The following is a 27,384-nucleotide window of genomic DNA, read 5'->3' as shown; positions in this document are numbered from 1 at the left end:
GACATAAGGAAGGGGAAAAACCTTTTGGCTGTCTGGTCTAGATAATCCGAACAGGCCCAGGAGGGGGACTGGGCAGAGGCCCTAGCTGGCCTAGGTAAAATAGGCTGCATCTGTTTAGCTTTAGGTCCTTTGTGCTTCACGGTGACAAAAAAGTCACACTTGAGGCCTTGGGTCACAGGCAGTGCAGTAGGAAGTTAGTGCACTCCTCAGGAATGTCCTCATTAACCAAAATTATTTAGGATCCCTCCTTCACCTTTCAAAATCATGACACATGCCACTGATGGCAAAGGGGCATGCATGCCTCCAATGCCAAAGGGACAGCTAGCTTACAGACCTCAAGTATGTTGGTACAGGAGTGCATGTTAGAACCTAAAGGCATGATCACTTGTGAAGCAGTTGTGGCTCCATGCTCAGAGGCTGTAAAAGTGCCTCTCCTCACACTGTGTTGTCAAACCTAGAGAAATTCAGTTCAGTCGCATCTTAAGTTTCCCAAAGCTTTTCCATTTTGTCTGAATACTCTTCTTTAGAGGAAGGCTGCCAGAGGCCTTGGCCAATGCCACAGCTTGCAAAAAAACAGACATGTGTCCCATTTTTGAAACCTACCTCTTACAGAGACTTCTGTCAATGATGGACTGTTCTCAGGGTGAAAGATACACAATGCAGACAGGAGTCTACATCATGCACTAGGGCCAGGCCAAAATAGACACTTACTATGAAACTCTTGTGTGGAATTATCTTTCCACACACCACACAATTACAGACTTTCCACAAAAAAGATCTACAAACTAGGACTGGAGTCCAAATTATACAATAGCTAAGATATCAGTACACTGGGGAAAAGGGTGTCACCAGCTATTCTGTCTTGGACTTCACAAGCCTGAAAGCTTCATCACTTGAGAAGGGGTGGCACCCCTTGAAAATACAGAGCAAGTGTGTTCCCTCATGACCAACGTGAGCAATCACAAGTCAGGCCACCAACATATGTAGAAACAGAAAAGAACAACACACAATCATTAGCTACCATCAGGCTAAGCTTCTTAAGTGGTAGATTCCAAATCTTGTTCCCAACATATGTCAAACTGATAACAAACAGTGAACTTTCAAAGCCCTGTGGAAAATGACTCAGTGAATTTCCACAACTTAAGTCATTAAGGCCTGCAATAACCAGTGAGAAGCCTGGCCTTAGTTCCAAGTGCTACCAATGAGCTGCAGGTAAGGAGATTTAAAGACCACTCCCTGGGATGAAACAAGCTGCAAAAGTGCTAAGGCCATTCAAGGTTGGGGTTGGTACAGTTTTATACCATGGAAACATCCTCTCAAGGTGACTCCCAAAGTTGCGGATCTCACAGATCACCTGGCCACAAAAGTTAAAGACAATAACAAGCAAGTTAGTCTTCAAGTCCCACCCCCCTTGAGGAAAAGGAAGAAATCTGTAACTATGGTCAAAGCATCTGGAAGAGGGGGCAGGGAGAAAGGAATGATGTGACTTCTGCCTGCATGTCTCTATTTGGCAGGGATGATGTGCTGGTGAGGCATACACAAAATGGGCAGCAGCAGTGAGCTTACTCTGTCTGGATGAGTGGAGTCGCACTTAGGAAACCATGTAAGGGGGTAGGGGTCTTTCTGAAACCTGTGAATGCCAGCTACTATCAACAATAAAGCAACAATGGTGGATCTTGGGCCTACTTTCCTTCTGAAACTATTCTCGTCAGCCAGTGACCACAGCCTTAAGGATTCAACATGAGTGAGCAGCAGTAGAGGCCAGGATGGACTTTTTTTTAAACAAACACCTTTATTAAATTACCACATACTACACAGACAATATTACCATTTATATAAATGAAAACAAACCATAGTGACACAATTTTAGTTGCAAATGTTATACATTACAAACCACGCTGACACAACTGTAGATACAAACATTATACATCACTTATAATCTATCCAGCCATTGTCAAACATTACGTAGCTCATTCAAATTCTGCCTTCTTTTAAATCTTGTTCCTCCTCTGCACACATTGTTCCCACAGTTCCTATTTTTTCTCATGCAAGTTGCTCCTACCTTTTGCTAAAGATCCCAATTCCAGTTGTTTTACCTGTTACTATATTCGCTACTTCTAGTAAAGTTGGTTTAGACTCCGATTTCTATTTTCTAATTGCTTTTTTGGCAGCCACCATAATTAGATGCAGCAAGGCCTTACTATGTCTAAGGAATTACAATTATGTATCATGGCTCAAAAAATCATTTCCTTAGTTACACCAATTTGCTTACCAAATATCTCTACGACATCATGACATGCGCCAGCTGAGGGAAAACATCACCACCACATTTGGAAGCCTCAAAGAAAAATAAAGAAAAGAAAAATATCCCAACTGCAGACCCACTGAGGACGGTCCCCCATACATTTTAGATTTTTTTCAAGTTTAAATTGAAGCTAAAGCCACTGTTTTACTAAAAGAAAAAAATACCTTGTATTCATACTAACTGTAGAAGGGTCTACTTTTAGGTTATTGCAGGAATCTGGCTTCATAGGGTGTTACAAAAATAGACCAATCTGCTTAATTTAGTAATGGATGCTGGGAATCAGACTTTGGGTCTGAGGCCTGTGGGGAAAAAAAATCCCTGAAAAAGAGGACAACTGGGGCAGGGGTACCTAATGCTGCTAGTTCCTCCCTAAGCAAATAATCTGGCTTTGTGGAGAGACAGACGCCCCAGGTCTTTCATTCAAAGATGGAGCAATTAAAGTATTACACCAAACGTCCGTCTTATCACTCACATATCCACTTGTTAAGAATAAATCCTTGAATGTAACTATGTGGTTGATGTAAAAATCCACTTCTGCTAGGAATATGAAGAGGAAGAAGGCACTTCATTCTCTCTTCCTCTCTCTCATATGCAAAGAAATAGTAAGGTACTAAACAGAATATGTGAACTGGCAGACAGACATCATTCTAGAGACTTTATATTGGCATACTGAGGTACCAGGGATATAATGCCTGTCTAGACCAATTGAACTACTTTAAAACAGTCTCCGGAAAAAGAAATCTCATCAATGTTTATTAAACAAGCAATAAAACTGAGTCTGTACCAGGGCATTGGTGGGATGTGTTTCACTGTCTCATGCTGCTTTACTTAAACATGCTAACTCAGTTATTGCACAACCCTAGGGAAAAGGGCAAACACCCTTACAAATAAAACCCCCATCCTTCAGGACATTTACATATACCATCTGATACCACCAACCAACCCCACCCCCCCAAAAAAAAAAAAAAAAAACATACATTCAACTTCAAATTTCAAACCAAAACACACAACACAGCATGTTAAATTAAAAACAAACTACTACAGAAATTCTGAATGTCAATAGTAATGTCTTTCGGCTTTTCCCAGTTAGGGGTCGCCACAGCAGAACTCCAGTCTGCTAATGATTGGCAGTGGATTTTTAAGGTGCCAAGTTGCCAGCCCGACACCCAACCTTCAAAGAAGGCACACTCATTCACACACGCACCTACCTGCATGTCTTTATACGTCACTCAACCACGGGGAGGACATGCAGACTCCACATAGAAAGCGCTCCCAATGCCTAACAAAAATAGTACACAGCACTCAGACGGTTTAACAGGATGCTGCCAACCCGGAGACACGCAAGCTGCATTCCATTAGAAAGTACCATCAACAAACCTACATTCACCCAGCACGTTACTTAATATGGAGTGGACTGATGAGAGAAAAAGTCCTCTGTAAAATCATTTCCAGGGAAGCCAATAAAGAATCCTGCCAGATAAAAAGGATCCTCTTCCAGCTAAAAACTGTGACATTCAGAGCAACTGACAAAAGCTTTTCTGGCTTTGTCCTTGGAGCTAAAAGCAAAGATGCAATTTTGGCCACATTTCTTTCAACAATTAACTGACAAGCAGTGTCACTGCCCTGTAAGCTACAGTTTAACAAGTTGTTCTACCCTGTACTTGAAGCCTTCATGGGAAAGATGCTATCTATATACATTGGAACATTTTTATCTGCTTTACTTCTGCTGGTAGTAATTCATTACTTAGTTTTCCTCCTTCACCTCTGGTATAGAAATGACGCCTTGCCAAACATCTTTTACTAGGACTAAGATGTTCTTCTGTCAAGTATAAAAATAAACTTTAACCTTCTAAACACAGTATTATACAAGATACACTTAAATAAAGCAGTCAGAAAGCAGTCTGCAGTAGTTCGCATACAAAACGGTCACAACAACAGACTTCTGTGGAGATGCAATTCGACTAACTTCAAAATTTAATACAACCTTTCATAAATAATGTTGAAAGTAATGCATTCCTTAAAATTATATTTAACATATAAAAGTAGATGCCTACTTCTGAAGCACTTAAGGTCTGGATTATCAAACTACCTTGACGAAGTCTTACAAACTATAGCATTCAAGCAGCTTAAGAATTAAAGTACCTACAGAGGTGACATCAATCCATGTCAGAGTTAATACTACACAACTTAACTGAATCATAAAGGGATAGTACTGCAGTAGAATAAAATATCAGGATCTGCAGTGCATTGCAAGAAAGTAACCTTGTGAGGATTACTCTCCTAATTCTCAAAGTTCAAAGGTTTACTTTTTTGTGTGTGCTAATCAAAGCATAGCAAATCATAAAACAGACAACTCCATGGTTGAGATTCAACACATTAGATTCAGAGTAGCTGCAATTAAATATGCACAACGTCAAAATCATTGCATTCTACTTCATTTCACCATTTTCAGTCATCAATGCAACTTACGTTTCATATCCATATTTCGAGTTTTGTATATAAAGCACATATAGATCTGAGTTGTACGAATAAGAATCTGATCTCCACTGTAACGTATTGAGCGATACCACCAAGAGCCCTGTGAAACAAAAATTGCATGAAGTCAGAAGAAACACGTTTTTACCAAAGAGAAAACCATAACTAACTTATATACTCTGCACCCTCAAAAGTACATTTCAGAGCTTTCTGCTCTGTGTCCACAATTTTTGAAGAACATTCAAAATACTCTGCTTGACTGGGAGCCTAACATAATATAAGAACTTTTCAAGTAGCAAATCTTCAAGACAAGCTAGTATTTCACAGATCACTTTCCATACGGGTCTTAAAAGTTCATGTTCCTCCATGGTAAATAGAAATCAATTAGACCTTCCTAGTTGAAGTTGTTATTTGGAACTGGAAGGTTGAGAGCTATGTCACTTTCTGGTTTTAAGTTCACGATGGTGGGATTACCAATAAAAAAAGTGGAACAGAAGAAAAGATGGCAGGACACTGCTGCTAAAACTTTTTTTTCTTGTCTTTAAATAAACAAGTAAGCGGTAAGAAAGAATGACAAAAAAAAAAAAGGTGGTTGCTTTGAGGCATGCACCCAAACCACTGATGAAGGGTGTTTTTCATTTTGTTTGCATTCATTTACTTTCTAATTGTTTAAGTTTTTATTTAAGTTTCCCCTGAGCAGCAACAACCTGCCATCTTTTCTTCTGTTTTCTTTATTTTGGTTTCAAGGACTTGGATTGGCTAAGTGGGACATTTTGTTTAATAAAAAAAGTGGCAATGGCTGGTATTTCACAAATCAGCTATGTCCACTCCAGTTCTTTCTATGGAAATGTACAAAATCATGTCAGGAAAAGATCTACAAGGAATCCTGCAGTCAAAAGAAAGAGAGCTCATGAAGACGACAGGGGACTTGGACAAAATATGAACCCTGACAGCCCTTTCTAGGAAGATATTTACTCAGAAATGTTGAAGTACAGTATAAACCTTTTAAAAAATCTGAAAGAAACATATGGTATTACATAAACACAAGATATCTGAAATTATTTAAACATTTGTTTTGTATTACACATTTCAATAAGCATAATTTGTCAGGTTGCTACATTTTAGTACAATAGAAAATATTAAACTGTGGAATAGATGCAATACATATAAAATGGACATTTTCAACCACAATGTCCAGGAAGACCTCCCTGTTTAATATTCATTCATGAGGGTCTATGCTGGATCTGCTCAAAATTTCTGCTAACGTGTTTCTCCCTGAGGGTATATACACAGTCAAGAAAAAAAAGTTTAGGTTAAGGTGCAATTTTCCAAGCTATCTGAGCCAGTCTGCAAAAGTGGTAATTTGTGCCCTACTACTTGCTGATACACCAACACAACTGTGGTAGTGTCTGAAGATCCAAAGAGGTCCCAGCATCCAGAGGTGATGCAGAGACTGAACAGCTAAATTAAGTACCTTCAACTCATTTATACTGCCTTGATCTCTTCTTTCCTTGCAAGACCAAACCCCTGTAACTCTGTCTTTAGAATAAGCACCCAAGCATATGTGAAAAAAGTCTTGGCTAGGATGAGGAAAATAAAGAGGCATTCCAAGATGGAGTGAAACCTGTTCTTTTTACCAAGAAAACTCCATGTTCATTATAGTGATCACTGGTGCAGCAGCCTTAGCTATGCCAAGGATGTAACAACTAGCCAGCTTCAAAAGCTTCAGAGCACTTTCCATGCACCCAAACTGTCAGAAAGCTCAAGCTGAGCTGACTAAAAGTCAAGTTTGGGTGCCAAGCCCCTCACAGCTTTTCTGCTGCCAAACAGTACACTCCTCTGACACTTGCGAAGCTCGACAGTTGGCTTGTGCTGTTCATTAGCTGAACAGACAAGTTCCCTTTGCAGAAAAAGCTTTCATTCAATAATTTTTATTATCAATACTTTCATCTTAAGGAACATTCTTTTAAAGCTAGGAATTTGTGTTTTAGCACACTGGCATGAAACTGTACTGTACTTTTAAAAGGGAGTGCTCTTTTTTTCTCCAGTTTACGAAGACTTTATACATTTTTACCAACTCTTGCTGCTCGTTTTCCACAGAAAGAAGTATCATTTTTGACTTGGCCATGGAACAAACTGTTAAATCTCATGGTCAGTTATTTTTCCAGCCACAAAATGAAAAAGCTAAACAAACAGCCTTTGCCACCACAGCAGACTAGCATTTTGCCTCTGATGCAGGTGGGCGACATTGCTGTGGTTATTTCCTGTACATCAGACCACTCACCTTTTACCCCTGATCCTTCTGGTATAGCACCTGCAGCCACTATGGACTGGGGTTAAGCCACATGCTCTGCAGCTGGCAGGGTCCCCTCAATGGGCAAGAGAGTGCCACTCCTGTTGGCCCTCTGAGAAGAAACAGGGAAGACTTCCTTGTTTTGTCAGAATGATGTGCCCAACCCTGTAGAAACTGCTGCCATTTATAACACTGTTGGCCCCATTTTTTATATCAAAAAGAAAGAATAGTTGTGTAAAATGTTACCATAACCACAGATGTCCTTCTCTTCCATGTTGCAGTATTCTGTACTCTTGGGTTTCTGCCTCTTGCTACCCTAACGTCCGGCCGGTTTTCAGAAGTTTGCACCTGTGCAAGTCCTGTGCCATCCAAGAAGGTAAATGTAGGAGAACAGGAGGGGCAGGAGGGAGGGAAGGAATACTGCAACATGGAAGAGGACAGCTATGGTTATGGTACAATTTTACACAACTATTCTATGTCCTATTTTCGTGTTGCAGTATTCTGTACTCGTTGTTGTGTGCCAAGGCACACTGTGAGGAAGAGGTTGGTGGCCTAGAACAATTCTCTATGAATCCATGGAAGATAGCCCTGGTGAATCCAGTCCTGGACCATTAGATCTGGTCTAACTTGTAATGTTTAGTGAATGTGAGGACAGATGTCCAAAGTAGCTGCCCCTGTGATAGAGGAGGTGTCCAAACATTTGAAGAAGGTTCCTGAAGAGGCCATTGCTCTAGTGGAATGTGCTTTAACCTTGCCCTCTAAAGATTTTCCATGGTGAGCATAGCAGAAGGTAATAGCCATGGATATCTAGGCTGAGATGGTTTGTTAGTTACTGCTTTTCCCAGTGTTCTGGGGTGGAAGGAGACAAATAACTGTTCAGACTTCTTGATGGACTTAGTTTTGTGCAGGTAGAATCTAAGTTGTCTGTGCACATCAAGGGAGTGGAAGACTTTGTGTCCCCCCACAGGGTAAGCCAAGAAAGTGGGGAGGTGGATGGCTTGGTTCAAGGAGAGCTCATTGACCACCTTGGGCATGAAGGATGGGTTGGTTCTAAGAGTCACCCTGTCCTTGTGTAAGATGAGAAAGGGGGGAATGGCCTTGAGGGTTTGTAACTCAGATATGCTCCTAGCCGAAGTTAGGGCCACCAGAAATATTGTTTTCATGTACAGAATTTGAAGGAAGCCTTAGATGCTGATTCAGAAAGAGCTACCATCAGCTTCTCCAAAACATAATTAAGGTCCCAAGGAGGAGAAATGGGTTTCTTGGGGGGGGGGGGGGGCTGAGATGTAATACTCCCTTTAAGAACAAATTTGAAGGCAATCTGGAAGGCAAAGGTGGTTCCAGAGGCAGACAAGCTGAAACGGCAGACAGGTGATCCTTAATGGAGGAGTATGCTAATCCTGTCTGCAGAAGTTCACACAGGTAGGACAGTACTAAAGGAACCTCACTTTGGAATGGGTCCAACTGTCTCTGGAAACACCATATGGAGAATCTTTTCCATTAGGATACATAAGATCTCCTTGTATTAGGTTTCCTGGCCTCCTGCAGGCCTGAAAGCATGTCCTCATTGTACAGGTGTCTGTAAGGGATCAGAATTCTATCACCCGTAGGGTGAGGTGTAGAGAATGCCATTGTGGGGGGATGAGAGATCCCTTTGTCCCGTGTGATAAGGTCCACTCTGTGGGGTAACGTGGTGATTGCCCTTGGCTAAATGCAGAAGGAGGGGGAACCAGTGCTGTCTTGGCCAAAAGATGCCACCAGCAAGATTTTTGGCCTGTCCTGCTGGATCTTCAGCAGGACTTTCTGAATAAGAGGGAAGGGGGGGAATGCATAGAGAAACATCCCCTTCCAAGAAAATGAAAAGAATCCGCTGTCCTTGCCACAGGAGTGGGGAGCCTAGAACAGAAAAAAGGAAACTGTCTGTTCATGGGAGAGACTAACCAATCTATTTGAGGTGCACCCCATCTGTGGACTAGATCCAGAAAAACATCCTTGTGGAGCATCCATTCATGGGAAAGTGACATGGACCCGACCTGCTTAAGGTGTCTGCCTGAGTGTTCTACTGGGAAAGACTAAACTGCCTTAAGTGTTACTCCCTGTTGGGTGGCCAGCTCCCACACAAGAGCTAGTCCACAAAGTAAGACTTTGTTCCCCCTTGTTTGTTGACATACCACAGAACTGTGGTATTGTCTGTGTATAGTTTTAGCGGGCCCTGTGTCAGTTTGGGTAGGAAAGCAGTCACTGCTAGAACAACTGCTCTCATCACTCTCAGTGATGTGCTCGTTTGTGAGATTCCGGCTAGGCACCCAGGCCTTTTAGGGGTCCCAATGGTGCTCCCTAACCATGGTCTGAAGTGTCTGTGAGCATTTCCTGTGTTGTCAGAGAGGGTTGTAAATGGCGACCAAGGTTATGGTTCACCTGAATCAACCTCCACTGAATCTCTTTTCTGAGGGAGGGTAGCATGAGAATTTTGTCAGCCACAGGATGAACATCAGAAGAAGACAGACGCACAGCAACAGTTGCAGGCTTTATGGTCCTGGCTTTTTTCCTGGGCGGCTTGGCAGGCAGATCAGACATCCCATCCGTACCAAACACTAGTCGTTTGAATATATATCTTGAGAATCAGAGTTTTGGAGACGAAGGCCTGGCAAATGGTGCACGCCTTATGGTCATGCGATGGCCCTAAGCAAAAGAGACCGAGCTCGTGGGTGCCCTTGTGGGGAAGCTGATGGCCGAACTTGCACTTACCCTTTCTGGATGATATGAATAAGCACTAGCATGCAATGACAAATAAAGTTTCCCCAACGGGGTACTTATCTTAAGATCACAGATCTGATGGCCAGGATGACAGGAACAGCTGACGTTCAACTGATGGCAGAGAAGTTCTGGAGGTGTGATGCATGCAGATGTCACTTTTACATTTACCTAGCTACATTGAACATCCTCACGCACCTTGCACTGACTGCAAACGTTTGAAAACTGGCCGGACGTTTGGGTAGCAAGAGGAGGAAACCCAACAGTATAGAATACTGCAACATGAGAATAGAAGGACATCAGAAAACTAAATATCTATCTACTCCTCCTCAAATTTCCTTAGATAGGTGTAATTTACTGGGTCTGGCTCAAGGTTTTATTCAGGCTTTTGATCTTATTTACTGATTTCTGGCAAAAAATGTAGGACAGGTTTTTTTCTGAAGAGATTAAAGATTCTGAATCTGGACAGGAACAGGTCTCATCCTTAGTTTTCTGATTCAGACTAACTGGAGAGCTCAGTTTCTGATAGTCTCAGAGAGACAGGAACCCCAAAGAGACAATTTCTAGAATGTGTCAGTGTTTTCATTGGGAGTACACGGAGGTTTCTCGGTCCTCAGAAAAGTTTATGAGCTGTTTCACAAGGAATTTCCTGAACCATTACCAATTCCTCCAGTTTGGTCAGCTTTAGAGGATGTGTGTGTGTCTGCCAATAACTTCCTGATAGCCAGCCTGCTATTTTTAAAAAGGCAGTTACAGTGTATAAAGTTTCTCAGTCTAAGTTTTTATACATTTTTCCAATCTTGATCCAGCAGCCATACCTTTAGTTAATTCTACTGCTGCTAAACAGCTGACTCCTATCCTACTCTTTCTGATAATGATGGGAAGGTCACTGATGGGTTTAGAAAACAGTGTATGCCTCTGTAACTTGATTTTCAGAATTTTGAATTGTCAGTCTCATATGTTAAAAGTTTTTTCTGACTACTTGTGAAAGTATGATGAATGTTTTTGTCTGCAGTTTCATGCGAGGAAAATCTGCTTTGGTACAACAGAAGAAACTAAATAATTTAATCACTGTACTCTGCTTCAGTGTGTGTATAACACTTAATAATTCTTCCATTGACATGGCCTCTGGTACTTTTTTGAGGATGTTTGTCTGCCTGCATTCTCAGAACCTCAACAGGATGTGAATAATGAAACTATTTTCTCCTTTGGATAGAGATTCACTTTTTGGCTCCTTTGCTGCAGACATGATCACAAAGTGGGATGAAAGAGGCAAGTTCAACCAGGGAAAATCCAAGATTTTTCTGATCTTATTTCTCAAAATTTCTAAGAGATTCTCTAACCCCTCCTCCAATTAGCAAAATGGCAAGTGTGCTCCAAACAGATTAACACTCCAACTAGACAATTTTATTATTATTTTTTTAAGAGACCTTGTTCCCTCCTCCCACCCCTGGCAGTCCCTGTTCCCTTCTAGAAAGTCAAACTCCACCTCTCTCTTTGGCAACAGGTAGTTTCAGACAAATGGGTTCTGAAGAGGTTACAGTTGGCAGTGAGAGAATAATCCTCCCTTGCCAGGGAGGTTATTAATCATTCACCAGACCAGACTCTTATTTCCACCTGTCCTTTATTACATACAGTTCCAGGGATTGATAGATCAAGTTACTCCTTCCCAAGTAGGAAAAGGTTTTTATTGTCAAAAAAAGATGATGCTTGGAGACCAATTCTAAATCTTTTCTTCTTAACCTGTTTGCGACTGTTAAGTGAGATTCAGACTGATCTCACTTCACAATCCGTTACCTCTTCTTCCTCATTCAAGTTTATGGTAACATTACTTTTAAAAGACGCTTATCACATTCCTTTTCATCCAGACTTCAGAAGTTTCTTCAGTCTCTGTGTCTGGATAACATCATCAGTTTGCTACCTTACCCTTTGGACTAAATACAACAAGAACATTCACAAAGTGTCTAGCTCCATTTATAGCTCATTGCAGGCTAGAATGCATTATTTTTCGTTTTTCCATAGTTAGATGATTTGTTTACTTTAAGAGTCATTTTCTAAATGTCAATAAGTTCTCACTTGGGTGAGATATCTGACACAGGCTGGGATTCAAGAGAGAACTTTCAAAAGTACTTTTTGACTCCTTCACACATGATTGCGTTCATGCGTGTCAGCTGGACATCTCATTTCAAACAGCTTTTCTTGCAAATGAAAAAAAAAACAGATCTATAACCAGATCTATTTCTAGGGTTTCCACTCAGACTTCAATAACTGCAAGGAAATATCTCAGGATTTTGGGTCTCATGGCATCTATGATTCTCATGATAACCTTGGCAAGACTCCACATGTGAAAGATACAATGGTATCTAAGGTCTCTTTGGTCCCAGCATCAACATTCCTTGTCCTTTCAAATCCCAGTGTGGGGGTTTGCCAGCAGAAAAATTACTTGGCCGAGATGGTTATCCCTAAATTCGGGTCTCCCCTTCTCCCTCCCGGTTCCAAAGTAGTCAGTCATCATTGACACTTCTGGCTTTGCTTGGGGAGTGATTTCAGGAGGGATAATAGTGCAAGGTGTGTGGAACAACTAGGACAGATGCAAGCACATAATATGAAACAGATGCTTGCCCTGATAAAGGCATTCAACTCTGAAACATTTTTGGTCCCCAGGACCTCTTCCAGTTGTTACAGACAATACTGCAGTCATGAGGTACATCTACAAGCAGGTAGAAATATGTTGTACCCTCTTTGCAGAGTAGCTCCATTAGCTTGGGATACAGTGTATAAAGTTTCTCAGTCTAAGTTTTTATACATTTTTCCAATCTTGATCCAGCAGCCATACCTTTAGTTAATTCTACTGCTGCTAAACAGCTGACTCCTATCCTACTCTTTCTGATAATGATGGGAAGGTCACTGATGGGTTTAGAAAACAGTGTATGCCTCTGTAACTTGATTTTCAGAATTTTGAATTGTCAGTCTCATATGTTAAAAGTTTTTTCTGACTACTTGTGAAAGTATGATGAATGTTTTTGTCTGCAGTTTCATGCGAGGAAAATCTGCTTTGGTACAACAGAAGAAAAGTACAGTTTTGTACCTACCATAAATGTAGATGTTCGAGGATTCCATTGCTGCAGTCCTGACTATTGGGTATAGTCCGCGTCCCAGTCGGCCCGAATACCAGAGTATAAGGCTGACGTCGGTCAGGGCGCATTAGACTGACGTCAGTACGTCAGGGTACTAATGCGCATGACCGACGTCATATCCTCAGTCTTTTCTTGCCCCAGATGTCAGAAGACCCAAAAAGACAAGTCCCAAAACAACCTGCACCAAAAACATGTATAATATATACAACAATATATATATATAAAAATATATACATGTAAACTCACCTACACAACCACCCCTAAACACAGAGGGGAAGGAGGGAGGTAATTGGACTGCAGCAATGGAATCCTCGAACATCTACATTTATGGTAGGTACAAAACTGTACTATGTTCTTAGTCTTCCATTGCTGCAGTCCTGACTATTGTAGAATCCCAAAGCAGAGGTAAGGAGGCTGGCAAATTATAAAGTAGTAGGAGCTGACAACATGCCTTGTAAAACAGCTGTGGCAAAACCAGCCCTAGTCTTAGAGTATATAGGAAGGTGATAATGCCTAGAGAAAGTATGCACTGAACTCCAAGTAGCTGCTTCTAGAATATCCTTAGTTGCCACCCCTTAGAAATGCTGTTGAAGTGGCAGTAGCCCTAGTGGAATGAGGCCTAATCCCAGCTGGAATCTCCTTGCCATGATGGGAATAACAAAATGCAATGCAACAGCCAATACACCTAGAAATAGTTTGTTTTGACACAGGCTTGCCCTGTGAACTCAAAGCAAAAGAAACAAGTAACTGCTGAGACTGCCTAAAATCCTTAGTCCTGCTCAAATAATAGCATAATTGCCTGTGTACATCTAAAGTGTGCAAAATCTTTTCCCCTTTATTTTGAGGATCTGCAAAAACGTAGGCAAATGAATAGTTTGGTTTAAAGCCACACTAGAAACCACCTTAGGCATAAAGGAAGGATTAGTGCGTAATGATACCCTGTCCTTATGGAAAATCAAAAGGGCTCTACTGCCATAAGGGCCTGCAACTCAGACACCCTTCTTGCAGAAGTAATAGCCAACAGAAAAGCAGTCTTCCATGACAAATATTTCAATTCAGCAGTAGCTGCAGGCTCAAAAGGTTGTAGAGTAAGTTTTTCCAACACAAAATTGAGATCCCAAGCAGGAGTAGGAGCTCTACGTGGGGTCTTATATTCTTTGCCCTCTAAGAAACTGCTTGAACAAAGGATGCGAAAACAAAGGTGGGTCACAATCATAGTGAGCTGAAATTGCTGCAGCATGAATCTTTATGGCAGAGAAGGACAAACCTTTGTCCAATAGTTCAGTAAGATATTGAAGAGCCACACTCAAATTAGGCTCTGAAATCTCCAAATTCTTTGCTGTACTCCAAAATAAAAATCTCTTCCATTTTTCTCGTACACTCTCCTTGTACTAGGCCTTCTAGCTTCCATAATCACATTTAAAACTTGTTGAGGAAGTTGAGACCTGCTGTGTTTCAACACAGAATATGCCAGGCTGTTAGATGTAGAGAGTGAAGCTTGACATGGAGCAGATGACCGTCCTTCTGAGATAACAGATGAGGAATCAGAGGTAAAGGCCATGGAGGCTTCTTTACCAGACTCCGTAGTAGTGGGTACCAATGTTGCCGAGGCCAATCTGGAGCTATCAAAATCATCCTTGGCCTGTCTTGTCTGACCTTTAATAGTACCTTTGGAAGAAGCGGTAGAGGTGGAAAGGCATACACATGAAGGTTTTTCCAACTGAAAGACAGAGCATCCACTTTCCAAGCTGTGTGATGAAACCCCTTTGTGCAATACTTTGGCAGCTGGTGGTTTAGTGGAGAAGCGAACAGATCTATGTCTGGAGTTCCCCATGACACTGTCAGTTTCTGAAATACATGAAGATCCAGTTTCCACCGTGGGGATCCATGGTTTGTCTGCTTAACACATCTGCTAAGGAATTCTGTGCTCCTGGCAGAAACCTTGCCTGAAGAGTTAGTTGCAAGCTTAGCATGTCTCCCATAAAATCATTGCTTGCCTGCATAGAGGATAAGAATGTGTTCCCCTTGCTTGTTGATGTACCACATGACAGTTGTGTTGTCTGTTAGAATCAACACCTGCCCTGGAAGAAGTAACTCCTTGAAAGCCATTAATGCAAACTGGACTGCTAACATCTCCTTCATGTTGATATGTAGATGCTGTAGTCTGGCAGGCCACTTGTCTTGTATCCACTTTCCATTTAGATGAGCTCCCCAAGCAATGTCCGAGGCATCTGTCGTTAGAATCTGACTTGCCTCTGGCGGGTCACAGAGAGTCCCTTGTTTAGGTGACATTCCTGAGCCCACCACAAAAATTCCTTTTGAATGCAAGGTATTATTTGAATGACAGTGTCCAAATCCTGGCAGTGCTGTGTCCATACATTTTGAGATACCATTGTAGCTTCCTCATATGCAGTTTGGCATTGGGAAGCACCAGAATACAAGATGCCATGAACCCTAATGCTTGAAGGACTGTCCTTGCAGTCAGCACGGACTGATGAGATAGTTGATGGAAATAAAGTGACAGACTCTTTTGTTTGTCCGGGGTTAAAAAGGCCATCTGGGCTGCTGTATTCAGTCTTACACCCAGAAAGCACATGTCTTGAGAGGGTACTAGACTGGACTTTATTTCGTTCACAGAATACCCTAGGCATCTTAGCACTGCTATAACATATTCAGATGCTGTAGAAGGTCTTCCTTTTCTTGAGCCAGAATCAGGCAGTCGTCCAAGTAAGGATAGATTTGAATTCCTTGAAGCCTGAAGTAAGCTATCACTGGAGCCAGAACCTTTGTGAATACTCTGGGCGCAGTAGATAAGCCAAAGGGCAATGCAGAGAACTGATAATGAGAATTTCCAGCTCGAAACCGCAGATACTTTCTGCAACTTAGCCTTATAGGCACATGAAGGTAAGCTTCCTTGAGATCTAAAGTTACCATCCAGTGATCTTTGCCCAGCAGAGGTAAAAGCTGTTGTAACGTCAACATCTTGAACTTGGGAATGTCCAAAAAACGTGTTGAGGAGAGATAAATCCAAAATTGGTCTCCACGTGTTCCCCTTCTTTGGTACAAGGAACAGGCGAGAATAAAATCCTAGGCCCCTCTCTGACACAGGGACTGGCTGAATGGCCCTATGTGAAGTAACTGTAAAACTTGCTTGTGAGGCCCTTTTCTTTGTTGAGGAGGAACGTCTGGCATGCCTTAGAATTGGGTCATTGTATTGAAGTAACATCTGTAACCGTGGAGAATGATATCCTACACCCAGTTGTCTTGAGTTATTAAATCCCAATTTTCTATGAAAAGAGACAGTCTTCCCCAAAGGAGCTGCCAGGCGTGAATCTGCTGGCAGCTGAAAAACAGGTCATTGGGTCTGTTTACGAAGGACTGACCCCTGCCCTCACCAGAAGTCTGAGCAGGTGAACTCCTGTTCTAGGCCTAAAGAACTTTGAGCCCTGCCCTACCACGTCTAGACCTACCCCTAGACTGAGAATGATAAGGAGGATATGTCCACCCCTTAGCAGGCCAAATTCTACTAAACTTCGTGGCTGCACCTGCAAAAATCTTTAACAGTTTGCATAGACTTAGCTTTGTCCTCCATTTTCTTTAAAACAGCTTCCACAGGCGAACCAAACAACACATCAGACTGTAAAGGAGCATCCAAAATCCTTGTCTTAACATGCTCAGCTAAATTCTGATCCTTCAACCAGGCATGCCTGCGAAGAACAGAGCTGGTAGCAGCCACCCTCGAGGAGGCCTGTACAGCATCAAAACCACATTGCAAAGAATGCTTACCCACTTGTTCAGACACATGAACCAAATCCAGCAACTCTTTACACTCAATACCTTCCGCCAAAGCATCCACCTTAGATTTCAATTGTGAAAGAAGGTAATTCTGATATTTTAACATGTGAAACTGACAATTCAAAGCTCACATGGCTAAAGTGGAAGAAGTATACACTTTCTTTCCCCACCTATCCAAAGCCCTCGCCTCTTTATCAGTGGGGACAGGATTTTTAACCACAGAAGCCTTTACACCCTTAGGCCCCTGAGAAATAGTTTCTGGGTCCGCCCTAGGACTCTTAAACAAATATTTATGAGCTTCGGGCACCCTATAATACCTATCAGGCTTAACAGGAGCAGGAGGCAAAGAGTCAGGTTCAGGAAGCCTCTACAAAAACATCTCCCACCACATTCAACACAGGAGGAATAGCTAAAGGCCTATGCTGAGGTAAAAACAAGAACTCCCGAAGCCTTTTCCTAGAGTCAGAGTAATCCTGGCCTTCCCATTTAAAGTGCTCCCTCATGGAATGCAAAGTCTCTGAAAATGAGAAATCCTCAGGTGGAGGCGCTGTAGGAGTGGAATCATCCACATCAGAATCAGAATAGGTAGGATACTCCTGCAAATCTTCCACAGAAGATTCTGAAGCCTCAGAACACTGTTCAAAACAATCAAACTCGGTTCCACCCAAGGCCTCCTATCAGGCAAGGACATAGAATACCTAATCATAGTAATCAAATCTTCTGCCATCTTAAGCATATGTTTCTTAGGTACAGAACCTGAAATGGTAGGAGAAGCCCCCACTGAAGCTGAAGTAGGCCTACCTCTCATAGAAGTTTTGGCAACAGAAGGAGAGGCCCTAACTACCTTGGGAAGAGAGGGAAGAACAGTCACCTGAGAAGCCCCCTCAGCCTGGCCTACCTCCTGAGAAGGCACATCCTGTAAGAGTATAGTTTCTGCCTGGGACTCCATGGAAACTCCTGGCAAAACCTCCGGCTCCACTGAGCCTTCTAAAGAACCGACGTCCGGGACTGCCGGGTTCCTCAACCCTAGGCTTCACTGTTTTATCCTTGCGCTTCTTGGAAGCGGGCGTGGGAGCATCCGGCGGCATTTTATAATTGCAACGCTTCCCAAACACTAACCTGGCACAGTCTAACCTCCTCTTAATAGTGCGTTTGTTAAACCTAGCACAAGAGCGGCAACCAACAACGTCGTGCTCAGGCCCTAAACAAGGTATACACAAGGTATGGTAATCCCTATGAGGTATCTGTTTCCCACAAGAAATACAGTTATTCACTTTTTCTGACATCCGGTAAAATACTGAGGCAAGAAAACCAAAATGTTCCCTAACGGGTACTTAGCCAACTCTGTTTCGGTCTGAAACTCCGGTTTGAAGTATTTCAGCACGCCAACCTGCACTCGCAAAACTGCTTCTGCATCGGACCATGCGGCAAAAAAGACTGAGGATATGACGTGGGTCATGCGCATTAGTACCCTGACGTACTGACGTCAGTCTAATGCGCCCTGACCGACGTCAGCCTTATACTCTGGTATTCGGGCCGACTGGGACGCGGACTGTACCCAATAGTCAGGACTGCAGCAATGGAAGACGAAGAACATCTAAATAATTTAATCACTGTACTCTGCTTCAGTGTGTGTATAACATTTAATAATTCTTCCATTGATATGGCCTCTGGTACTTTTTTGAGGATGTTTGTCTACCTGCATTCTCAGAACCTCAACAGGACGTGAATAATGAAACTATTTTCTCCTTTGGATAGAGATTCACTTTTTGGTTCCTTTGCTGCAGACATGATCACAAAGTGGGATGAAAGAGGCAAGTTCAACCAGGGAAAATCCAAGATTTTTCTGATCTTATTTCTCAAAATTTCTAAGAGATTCTCTAACCCCTCCTCCAATTAGCAAAATGGCAAGTGTGCTCCAAACAGATTAACACTCCAACTAGACAATTTTATTATTATTTTTTTAAGAGACCTTGTTCCCTCCTCCCACCCCTGGCAGTCCCTGTTCCCTTCTAGAAAGTCAAACTCCACCTCTCTCTTTGGCAACAGGTAGTTTCAGACAAATGGGTTCTGAAGAGGTTACAGTTGGCAGTGAGAGAATAATCCTCCCTTGCCAGGGAGGTTATTAATCATTCACCAAACCAGACTCTTATTTCCACCTGTCCTTTATTACATACAGTTCCAGGGATTGATAGATCAAGTTACTCCTTCCCAAGTAGGAAAAGGTTTTTATTGTCAAAAAAAGATGATGCTTGGAGACCAATTCTAAATCTTTTCTTCTTAACCTGTTTGCGACTTAAGTGAGATTCAGACTGATCTCACTTCACAGTCCGTTACCTCTTCTTCCTCATTCAAGTTTATGGTAACATTACTTTTAAAAGACGCTTATCACATTCCTTTTCATCCAGACTTCAGAAGTTTCTTCAGTCTCTGTGTCTGGATAACATCATCAGTTTGCTACCTTACCCTTTGGACTAAATACAACAAGAACATTCACAAAGTGTCTAGCTCCATTTATAGCTCATTGCAGGCTAGAATGCATTATTTTTCGTTTTTCCATAGTTAGATGATTTGTTTACTTTAAGAGTCATTTTCTAAATGTCAATAAGTTCTCACTTGGGTGAGAGATATCTGACACAGGCTGGGATTCCAAGAGAACTTTCAAAAGTACTTTTTGACTCCTTCACACATGATTGCGTTCATGCGTGTCAGCTGGACATCTCATTTCAAAAAGCTTTTCTTGCAAATGAAAAAAAAAAAACAGATCTATAACTAGATCTATTTCTAAGGGTTTCCACTCAGACTTCAATAACTGCAAGGAAATATCTCAGGATTTTGGGTCTCATGGCATCTATGATTCTCATGATAACCTTGGCAAGACTCCACATGTGAAAGATACAATGGTATCTAAGGTCTCTTTGGTCCCAGCATCAACATTCCTTGTCCTTTCAAATCCCAGTGTGGGGGTTTGCCAGCAGAAAAATTACTTGGCCGAGATGGTTATCCCTAAATTCGGGTCTCCCCTTCTCCCTCCCGGTTCCAAAGTAGTCAGTCATCATTGACACTTCTGGCTTTGCTTGGGGAGTGATTTCAGGAGGGATAATAGTGCAAGGTGTGTGGAACAACTAGGACAGATGCAAGCACATAATATGAAACAGATGCTTGCCCTGATAAAGGCATTCAACTCTGAAACATTTTTGGTCCCCAGGACCTCTTCCAGTTGTTACAGACAATACTGCAGTCATGAGGTACATCTACAAGCAGGTAGAAATATGTTGTACCCTCTTTGCAGAGTAGCTCCATTAGCTTGGGATACAGCTTCACAGCAATATCTCACTCTACAGGCATCCTTATCTCTGTTACAGCAATATTGTGTGGCAGATAAGCTCAGCAGCACAGGGCAGGCACTCGCATATGCAAACTAGATCAGGGGGTCTTCAAGATTTGCTCCTTCTGTGGGGAGTTTCTCTACTAGACCCATCTGCCTCCTCTCTAAACAATCATCTGGCAAGATTCTGCTCCAGGACTCCATGCAAGAAGGCCTAGAAGACAGATGCCTTTCCTTTTCCTTGGATAGGAATGTTCATGTACACTTTTCCAACATTTTGCTGATATCTTGGGCATCTCTAAAGATACAGACTCAGGGGCATATGATACACTCCAACACCAATCAACTCCAACAACAATAAACTTCAACTGACTGCCTGAATGATAGGGTCTTATTTCCCTTTAGGGACCTGTTTACAGAGTACATGCAGCAGGTACCTGTGGAGGGAAAAAAGCCTGCTACTAGAAATATACTATTAAATGGAAAATGTTTTCTAGTTGGTGCCAACAACATATCCAGCACTCATTCAGGGCTAGTTCTTTGGTTTTATAGTACTTGGGTGAGTTGTTATCCTATGGCCTTTTTTACTCCTCTGTCAAGGTTCATTTATTGGCAGCATGTCTGCCCATGGATGCACCTGTTTCAAGGCATTCTTATGACAAAATATTTTTGAAAGGGGTTTTACTTAAGACGCTGCAAAGAAAACCAGTGGCCTATTTTTGGGATCTTAATTTTGTGTTGCAGAAGTCAACACTTGCACCATTTGAAACAGCTAATCTCGTTGACTTGAAGTTCCTAACATGGAAAACAATTTTACTGACTGATCTGACGGCTGAAAGGAGAACATCAGAGCTGAAAGCTCTTATGATGAGTCAACTCATCTCATTTGGGCTTCTTTGAGAAGTAGTCCATCTTTTATGCCTAAAGTGGCATCAGGGTTTACTTTAAACCAAACTATCCATTCCTCATGTTCTTTACTGATCTTAACAATTGGAGAATGGATACACCTTTGATGTTAATGACAACTTGGGTATTTTCTTGATAGAACTAAACATTTCAGAGCTTTGGATCAATTGCTCACTTCTTATGAAGGTAAGAAAGGACAATCTGTGTCAAAGCAGACCATTTCCAAATGGTTGCCTGAGGTTACTGCCTTTTATTATGCTCACCATAACAAAAAAGTATTCCAGGCAAGGTAAAGACCCACTCCTCCAGGGCCTAGGCTTCCTCTACGGCCTTTTGGAAAGGGTAGTATTCTATAAGTATTTAACTAGCAGCAACTTAGCCCTCTGTACATACTTTTACAAAGTAAACAAACTTGATTCCTCCTCTGTGTGGACCAGGCTTTGCTAGGACCACTCTTCAGAGGCTCCTGGATTCTTCGCCTTTCACCTCCCAAATGTATTAAGCAATGGTAATCTGCACATACAGCTAAGACTACTGTAGCAGTGATCAATATGATGAGCATAGTACAGTTGTGTAAATAAACATACCATTATGTCACATGTTCAAATGATCACTGCTGCAGTAGCTGCTCCTTCCCATCAATACCCCTTGTTTTTTTGGTGCGTTTGTCAGGGTGTGGTTATTTTTTTCTTCTTCCTAGCACTGTTGTTTCAGGACTCAGCCTCCCTATCTCTGTTGGCAGGAAAGATATGAAGGGCTTGGTGCCCAAACTTGTCTTTTAGTCATCTGAGCTCATGCTGCCAGACAGTTTAGGCATGTGGAAGGTACCCTGAAGATTTGGAAGCTGTCTGTTATATCCTTGGTAGGATAAAACCCATATATAGCCAAATTAAAACATCTACTGTTATGATACGTTTACCGGCACAACTGAACTTTCTTGATGAATGGCAGAAGTGGAATTCTGAAGATTAATGGATAGCAATGCTGAGTCCAAACCAACTTCAGAAACAACTGTATCGTCCTCATAAGAAGCCTGGCAAAAGGAACCACAAAAATCATTGATGTCACAGTCTAGAGTAGCTGTTGTCTTATTCAAAGAAAGACTGCTCTAAAAGTACACCAAGAAAATAACCTTTGTCTCCTGGAAGATAAACCAGTCATTGACAGGGTGCTGATTCTTTAGCCGAGGAAAATCCAAACCAGAGATGAAATTTAGCAAGACTTCTTTAGGGTCACCAGCCTGGCCAGAAGATCCATTACAAAAAGCTGTTGGGTATGAGTCTGAATGAGCAGCTCATCTAGATGAGGAAAAATGTGAATAGCTTGAAGTCTGCAATGAGAAATTAAAGGAGCTAGGTACTTTGTGAATACACTTGGGCAGCAGATAAGCCAAAGGGTAAAGTAGAAAAAGTAATACGAAGGTGCACAAAAACTTTAGAATTTTCTGAAATGCAGGTGAATTGGAATATGAAGGTATGCATCATCCTTGAAATCTAAAGTCACCATGTACACCTGAGTAAGAATCATTGGAATTAAAGACTGAATGGTTAACATCGCAAAACTTTCAGGAAAGTGCTGAGGAAGGACAGATTCAAAATAGGTTTCTAAAGTTCCATCCTTTTGGAGATCAAGAAACACTCTCAAGTAAAACTCTGTTCTTTGTAAGGGGGGGAGGAACCAGTTCTATTGTACCCTGAAAAAAAGGTATTGAAGAAGAGGCAGAATAAGAGGAATCTGGCTCTGAGGGGGCAGATGAGAAATTGCTTAAGGATGGGGAGGAGCCTTCAAACACATTTTTTTTTTAATTTTTCCTGAATGATGGACAAAATCCATTTGCCTGCAGTCATCATCTGCCAAACTGGCAGAGTGAGAGATCATCTTAGAGATAAAGGTACCCGAGATAGGCCGAGGTGGGTAAAACCTGGAAGAGGAGACACACAGTCACAAGGCAGGTGGCTTGTTTTGAAAGGAACTTTGTTGAGGACTTCTGAAATCTCCTTTGAGGTCTCTTGCCTATCTGACAAGATTTCAGTATACAGAAAAGGACCAACTTTAGAAGGATGATTTCTCTGAAATTTAGGATCAGGAGAAAGAAAGATTTGTTTTGGGTTCTGCATGACCCAACATTTCTCCTGCAAGGATTTGAAAAGTTCAACCAATAAGATGTTATCTAACTAAAGGAGTATCTGGCAATTCAGCCTTGACAACTCTGGGCAAAGGCTGAAGTCTAAACTATAAAAACCAAAGCAGAACAAAACTAGTAGCTGCAGCCCTAGAAGAGGCATCAGCATCATCATAAGTGCACTTAACAGAAAGTCTAGCTACTAGAGAAGAACAAGTAAAGACAGAGCAGAAGACTTAGCTTTGGAATCTAAATCAGCAACCCCAGTTACCCATAATAAAATAGAGGTTATGTACTTACCATAACTCAGCATCTGTGTTGCCCATTTTCATTCTTCCTCACTGATGGGTTCTGGATTCGACCTAGGTTCCAATTCACCCTCATTCCCAAGACTTGTATCAGAGTCTCAAGCCCCTCCCTTTTCCCATAATGCACTATACCTTCCTTAACTCCTCAGATCAAGTGTGTTGCCCTATTGCCCAGAAAATTATAGAGACAGAACACACCAAGAAAGTTTGGGGTTCAAACACAGAACATGTGGGTTCCAAATTCATCTATTTATCTTCTAGAAGAGACAAAGGCCGGGGGATGTATGGGAGGGAAGTGAGGAAGAATGAACATGGGCAACACAGATGCCAAGTTATGGTAAGTACATAACTCTTGTGAGGTCTTCAAGGAAGGATATACCAGACCATTGCTGAAGCAAAAGATGCCCTGTTTCTGGAGACATTGTCCAATTTGTAATGTGTAACAAAGGTACGAGTCTTTGATCAACTGGCTGCAGCACAGACATCAATTGAGGCTCTAAAGAAAAAGATGATGATGTAGCCATAGATCTGGCAGAGTTGGCATTAGCAGGATGAGGCAATTCTACACCTATTTGGGAATAAATAAGAGAGATACAATCAGTAATCCATTTAGCCAAAGTAATTTTGGAGACTGCTTGACCTAAACGGTTAGGAGAAAAGGATACGAACAGTTGATCAACCTTCCTGTACCTTTTTTGATCTGTGAAGGTAAAAATTTACTTGTTTAAGAACATCAAGGAGATGCAACATATATTCACCTTTATTAGAAAAGTTGGGAAAGAAAGCTAGCAACTGAACTGATCGAGTAATGTTGGATTCCGTGGCCACTTTAGGCATAAAGGAAGGGTTAGTCTGTAGAGATACCCTACCTTTGTGGAATATAATGTAAGGAGATCTAGCAGACAAGGCTTGAAGTTCTGACACTCTTTTGGCCGAAGTAATAACCACCAAAAAGATTTTTTTCTAAGAAGAAACTTCATGTTGCAACTGTCCAGTGGTTCAAAACGTTTTTGAGCTAGCCCTTGCAGGACCAACGTGAGATCCCAAGGGGGAGAAGGATCTTTTATGGGAGGCATAAGAAGAAAGGTTCCTTTCATAAAGGCTTTGCATAACCTGGAATTTGAGAGAGAGGAGGATTCATTTCTGGTAATGATAATTACTTATGGCAGTCAGTTGTAGCTTTATGGTAGAAAAAACAGCTGCTCCTTTAAAAAGAGTACTGACAAACAAAAGCATGGCTGAAGTAGGTGCTGAAAAAGGGTCAATGTTCTCTTTAGAATGCCATATGGAAAATCTGTTCCACTTACTGTTGAAGACCTTTTTGGTGAAGGCTTTCTGGGAAGCCAAAATAATGTCTCGGACTGCAGAAGCGAGCCTGGACCATCTTATAACTGGAAGTGGAGAAACCATGTAGTCAATCTGAGGGTGTGGAGATTGGGAAGGTGAGGTTCTGATGAGTGAGATAGGGGATCCTGAGTGGATTTCAGTATTCATGGAGAATATATGAGGTGAGACCACAGGAAGAAGAACCATACTTGTCAAAGCCAGAAAAGGGCAAGGACTACTGAGCTCTTCAACCTGCTGGCTTTCGGTAGAAATTTTGGGATTAATGGGAGAGGAGGGTAGGCATAAAGGAGACCCAGGGGCCAATTGTGAACCAAAGCATCCCTCGGTGACTCCCCACTTTGAGGGGACAAGTGAAGTACTTGCTGCATTTGTTGTTGAGGGGAGAGGCAAACAGGTCACAGCAAGGCTGGTCCCAACGGCTGAAAATCCTGTTCACTACCAACTAATTGAGGGACCACTCATGAGGAATCAGAAAGTACAGTTTTGTACCTACCATAAATGTAGATGTTCGAGTGCTAATACAGCTGCAGTCATAACAGATGGGTTATCCTGCCGTCAGGCGGGTCCTCGGTCGGCCGAATTCCAAAGTCTAGGTCCGGCGTCGGTTGTCGTCACCTCCTCCCTGACGTCAGTGCGGCAGGGGTATAAAAGAACCAGCCGACGCCATTTTCTTCAGTTTTTCTTGCCCCATATGTCAGGTGCCCCAGAAGGAAGACAAAACATAAATGTATGTAATAATGCAATCTAACAATCAAAAAACAGTAGTTGCAAGCAAATACACCATAAAAGAATACTCCAATCAGGTTGTATGAGGAGGTGTTTGTCATTAGACCTGTCCCAAGAGGGGAAGGAGGGAGGGAAACCTGGACTGCAGCTGTATTAGCACTCTAACATCTACATTTATGGTAGGTACAAAACTGTACTATGTTCATCGTGCATACAGCTGCAGTCATAACAGATGGGTAGAATCCCAAAGCTAAAAAAGGGTGGCAGGCACTAAGTGGAACTAGGAGGAGCAAGGATGCCCTGCAAGACTGCTGTGGCAAAGCCTGCTCTAGATTTAGAGTAAAGTGGTAGGTGATAGTGTTTGGAGAAAGTATGCACAGAACTCCAAGTGGCTGCTTCCAAAATATCCTTGGTAGGAACCCCCCTGAGGAAATCTGCAGAGGTAGCTGTGGCCCTTGTGGAGTGAGATCTGATGCTTGTAGGTACAGTCTTACCATGAACCAAAAACGAAAACACAAACTATTAAACTGAAACGAACTAGCAGCACCAACAGACCGACGCCAAAGGTTCCAAAGGTTTATTAAGTTAAGCGCTTTTCGTTTGCTTAGGAAGCAAACTTCTTCAGACAAACCAAAAAAGGGTTTGTCTGAAGACGTTTGCTTACTAAGCAAACGAAAAGCACTTAACTTAATAAACAGTCTTACCATGAAATGAATAACAAAAGCGTATACAGTGGGCTATCCATTTTGAGATTGTCTGTTTGGTAATAGCCTTTCCTTGAGCACCTGTAGCATAGGACACAGAGAGTTGCTCTGATTTTCTGAATGGCTTTGTCCTGTCCAAATAATAACGAAGCTGTGTGTGAATGTCTAAGGAATGTAGTAGTCTCTCCCCTTTGTTTTATGGATTAGGATAAAAAGTAGGTAAGTGGATAGCCTGATTCAAGGCTACACTGGATACCACCTTTGGCATAAAGGAAGGGTTGGTCCGTAAGGAAACTCTGTCCTGATGGAAAATGATGAAAGGTTGCACAGCCATGAGGGCTTGTAGTTCTGAAACCCTGCGTGCTGAGGTGATAGCCAGAAGGAAGGTTGTTTTCCATGACAAATATTGCAGTTCTGTTGAAGCAGCTGGCTCAAATGGAGGCAGGGTCAGTTTTTCTAAAATGAAATTGAGGTCCCAAGCAGGTACTGGTTGCTTCCTTAGGGGTTTTATATTCTTAGCCCCTCTGAGGAACTGTCTTAAGAGCAGATGAGAGAATAAAGGAAGATCAGTGTTGTATTGTGCAGAAATGGCTGAAGCATGGATTTTGATGGAGGAGAATGAAAGCCCACTGTTTAGCATCTAAGCTAGGTACGGTAATATTTGAGGTAAATTCAGTATTCCAGGATTCTGTCCCTTTTTCTGATTCCAGGCACAAAACCATTTCCATTTGGCAGAGTAGGCTTTTCTAGTAGAAAGCCTTCTGGCCTCCAAAATGACATCCTGCACCTCCTTGGAGAGGAGGGTCTGTTGGGAAATCAAAGAATCTTCCATGCGGCTAGATTGAGTGTTTTCAGCTGACTGTGAAGAATTTTGAAGTTGTGCTGGGTCAACAGAAGAGGCATTTGAGGCAGGATCCATGGTGGGGAATGCGTCAGACTCCTCAGGAGTGGGTACCAGTGTTGTCTTGGCCAGTATGGAGCAATGAGAATCATCTTTGGTCTGTCTGCTCTGGCTTTTAATAGACCTTTGGGCAGCAGAGGAACAGGTGGAAAGGCATAAACTGTCAATGTTGTCCAACTGAAAGACAGTCCGTCCACTTTCCAGGTCTGTGGATGATAGGTCCTTGAGCAGAATTTTTTCAATTGGTAATTTCTGTGGGTAGCAAAGAGATCTATGTCTGGCC

At 42.1% G+C, this 27,384-nt stretch overlaps 1 protein-coding gene across 1 annotated transcript in view; it reads right to left on the bottom strand.

Moving 5' to 3' along the window:
* SEC63 (SEC63 homolog, protein translocation regulator) overlaps positions 1-27,384 on the bottom strand; it is a 1,535,741-nt gene that overhangs the window by 1,088,559 nt on the left and 419,798 nt on the right. The window contains exon 8 of the mRNA XM_044065412.1: positions 4,775-4,883. Coding sequence (XP_043921347.1) covers positions 4,775-4,883 — 109 coding nt within the window. The remainder of the gene's footprint in view (positions 1-4,774; positions 4,884-27,384) is intronic.

The sequence above is a fragment of the Protopterus annectens genome, chromosome 1.part0 (genome assembly GCF_019279795.1).
Source record: "Protopterus annectens isolate FY-2018-M chromosome 1.part0, PAN1.0, whole genome shotgun sequence".
NCBI lineage: Eukaryota > Metazoa > Chordata > Ceratodontiformes > Protopteridae > Protopterus > Protopterus annectens.
Note: the sequence above shows the minus strand (reverse complement) of the source record. Positions and strands in the feature narration are given on the sequence as shown.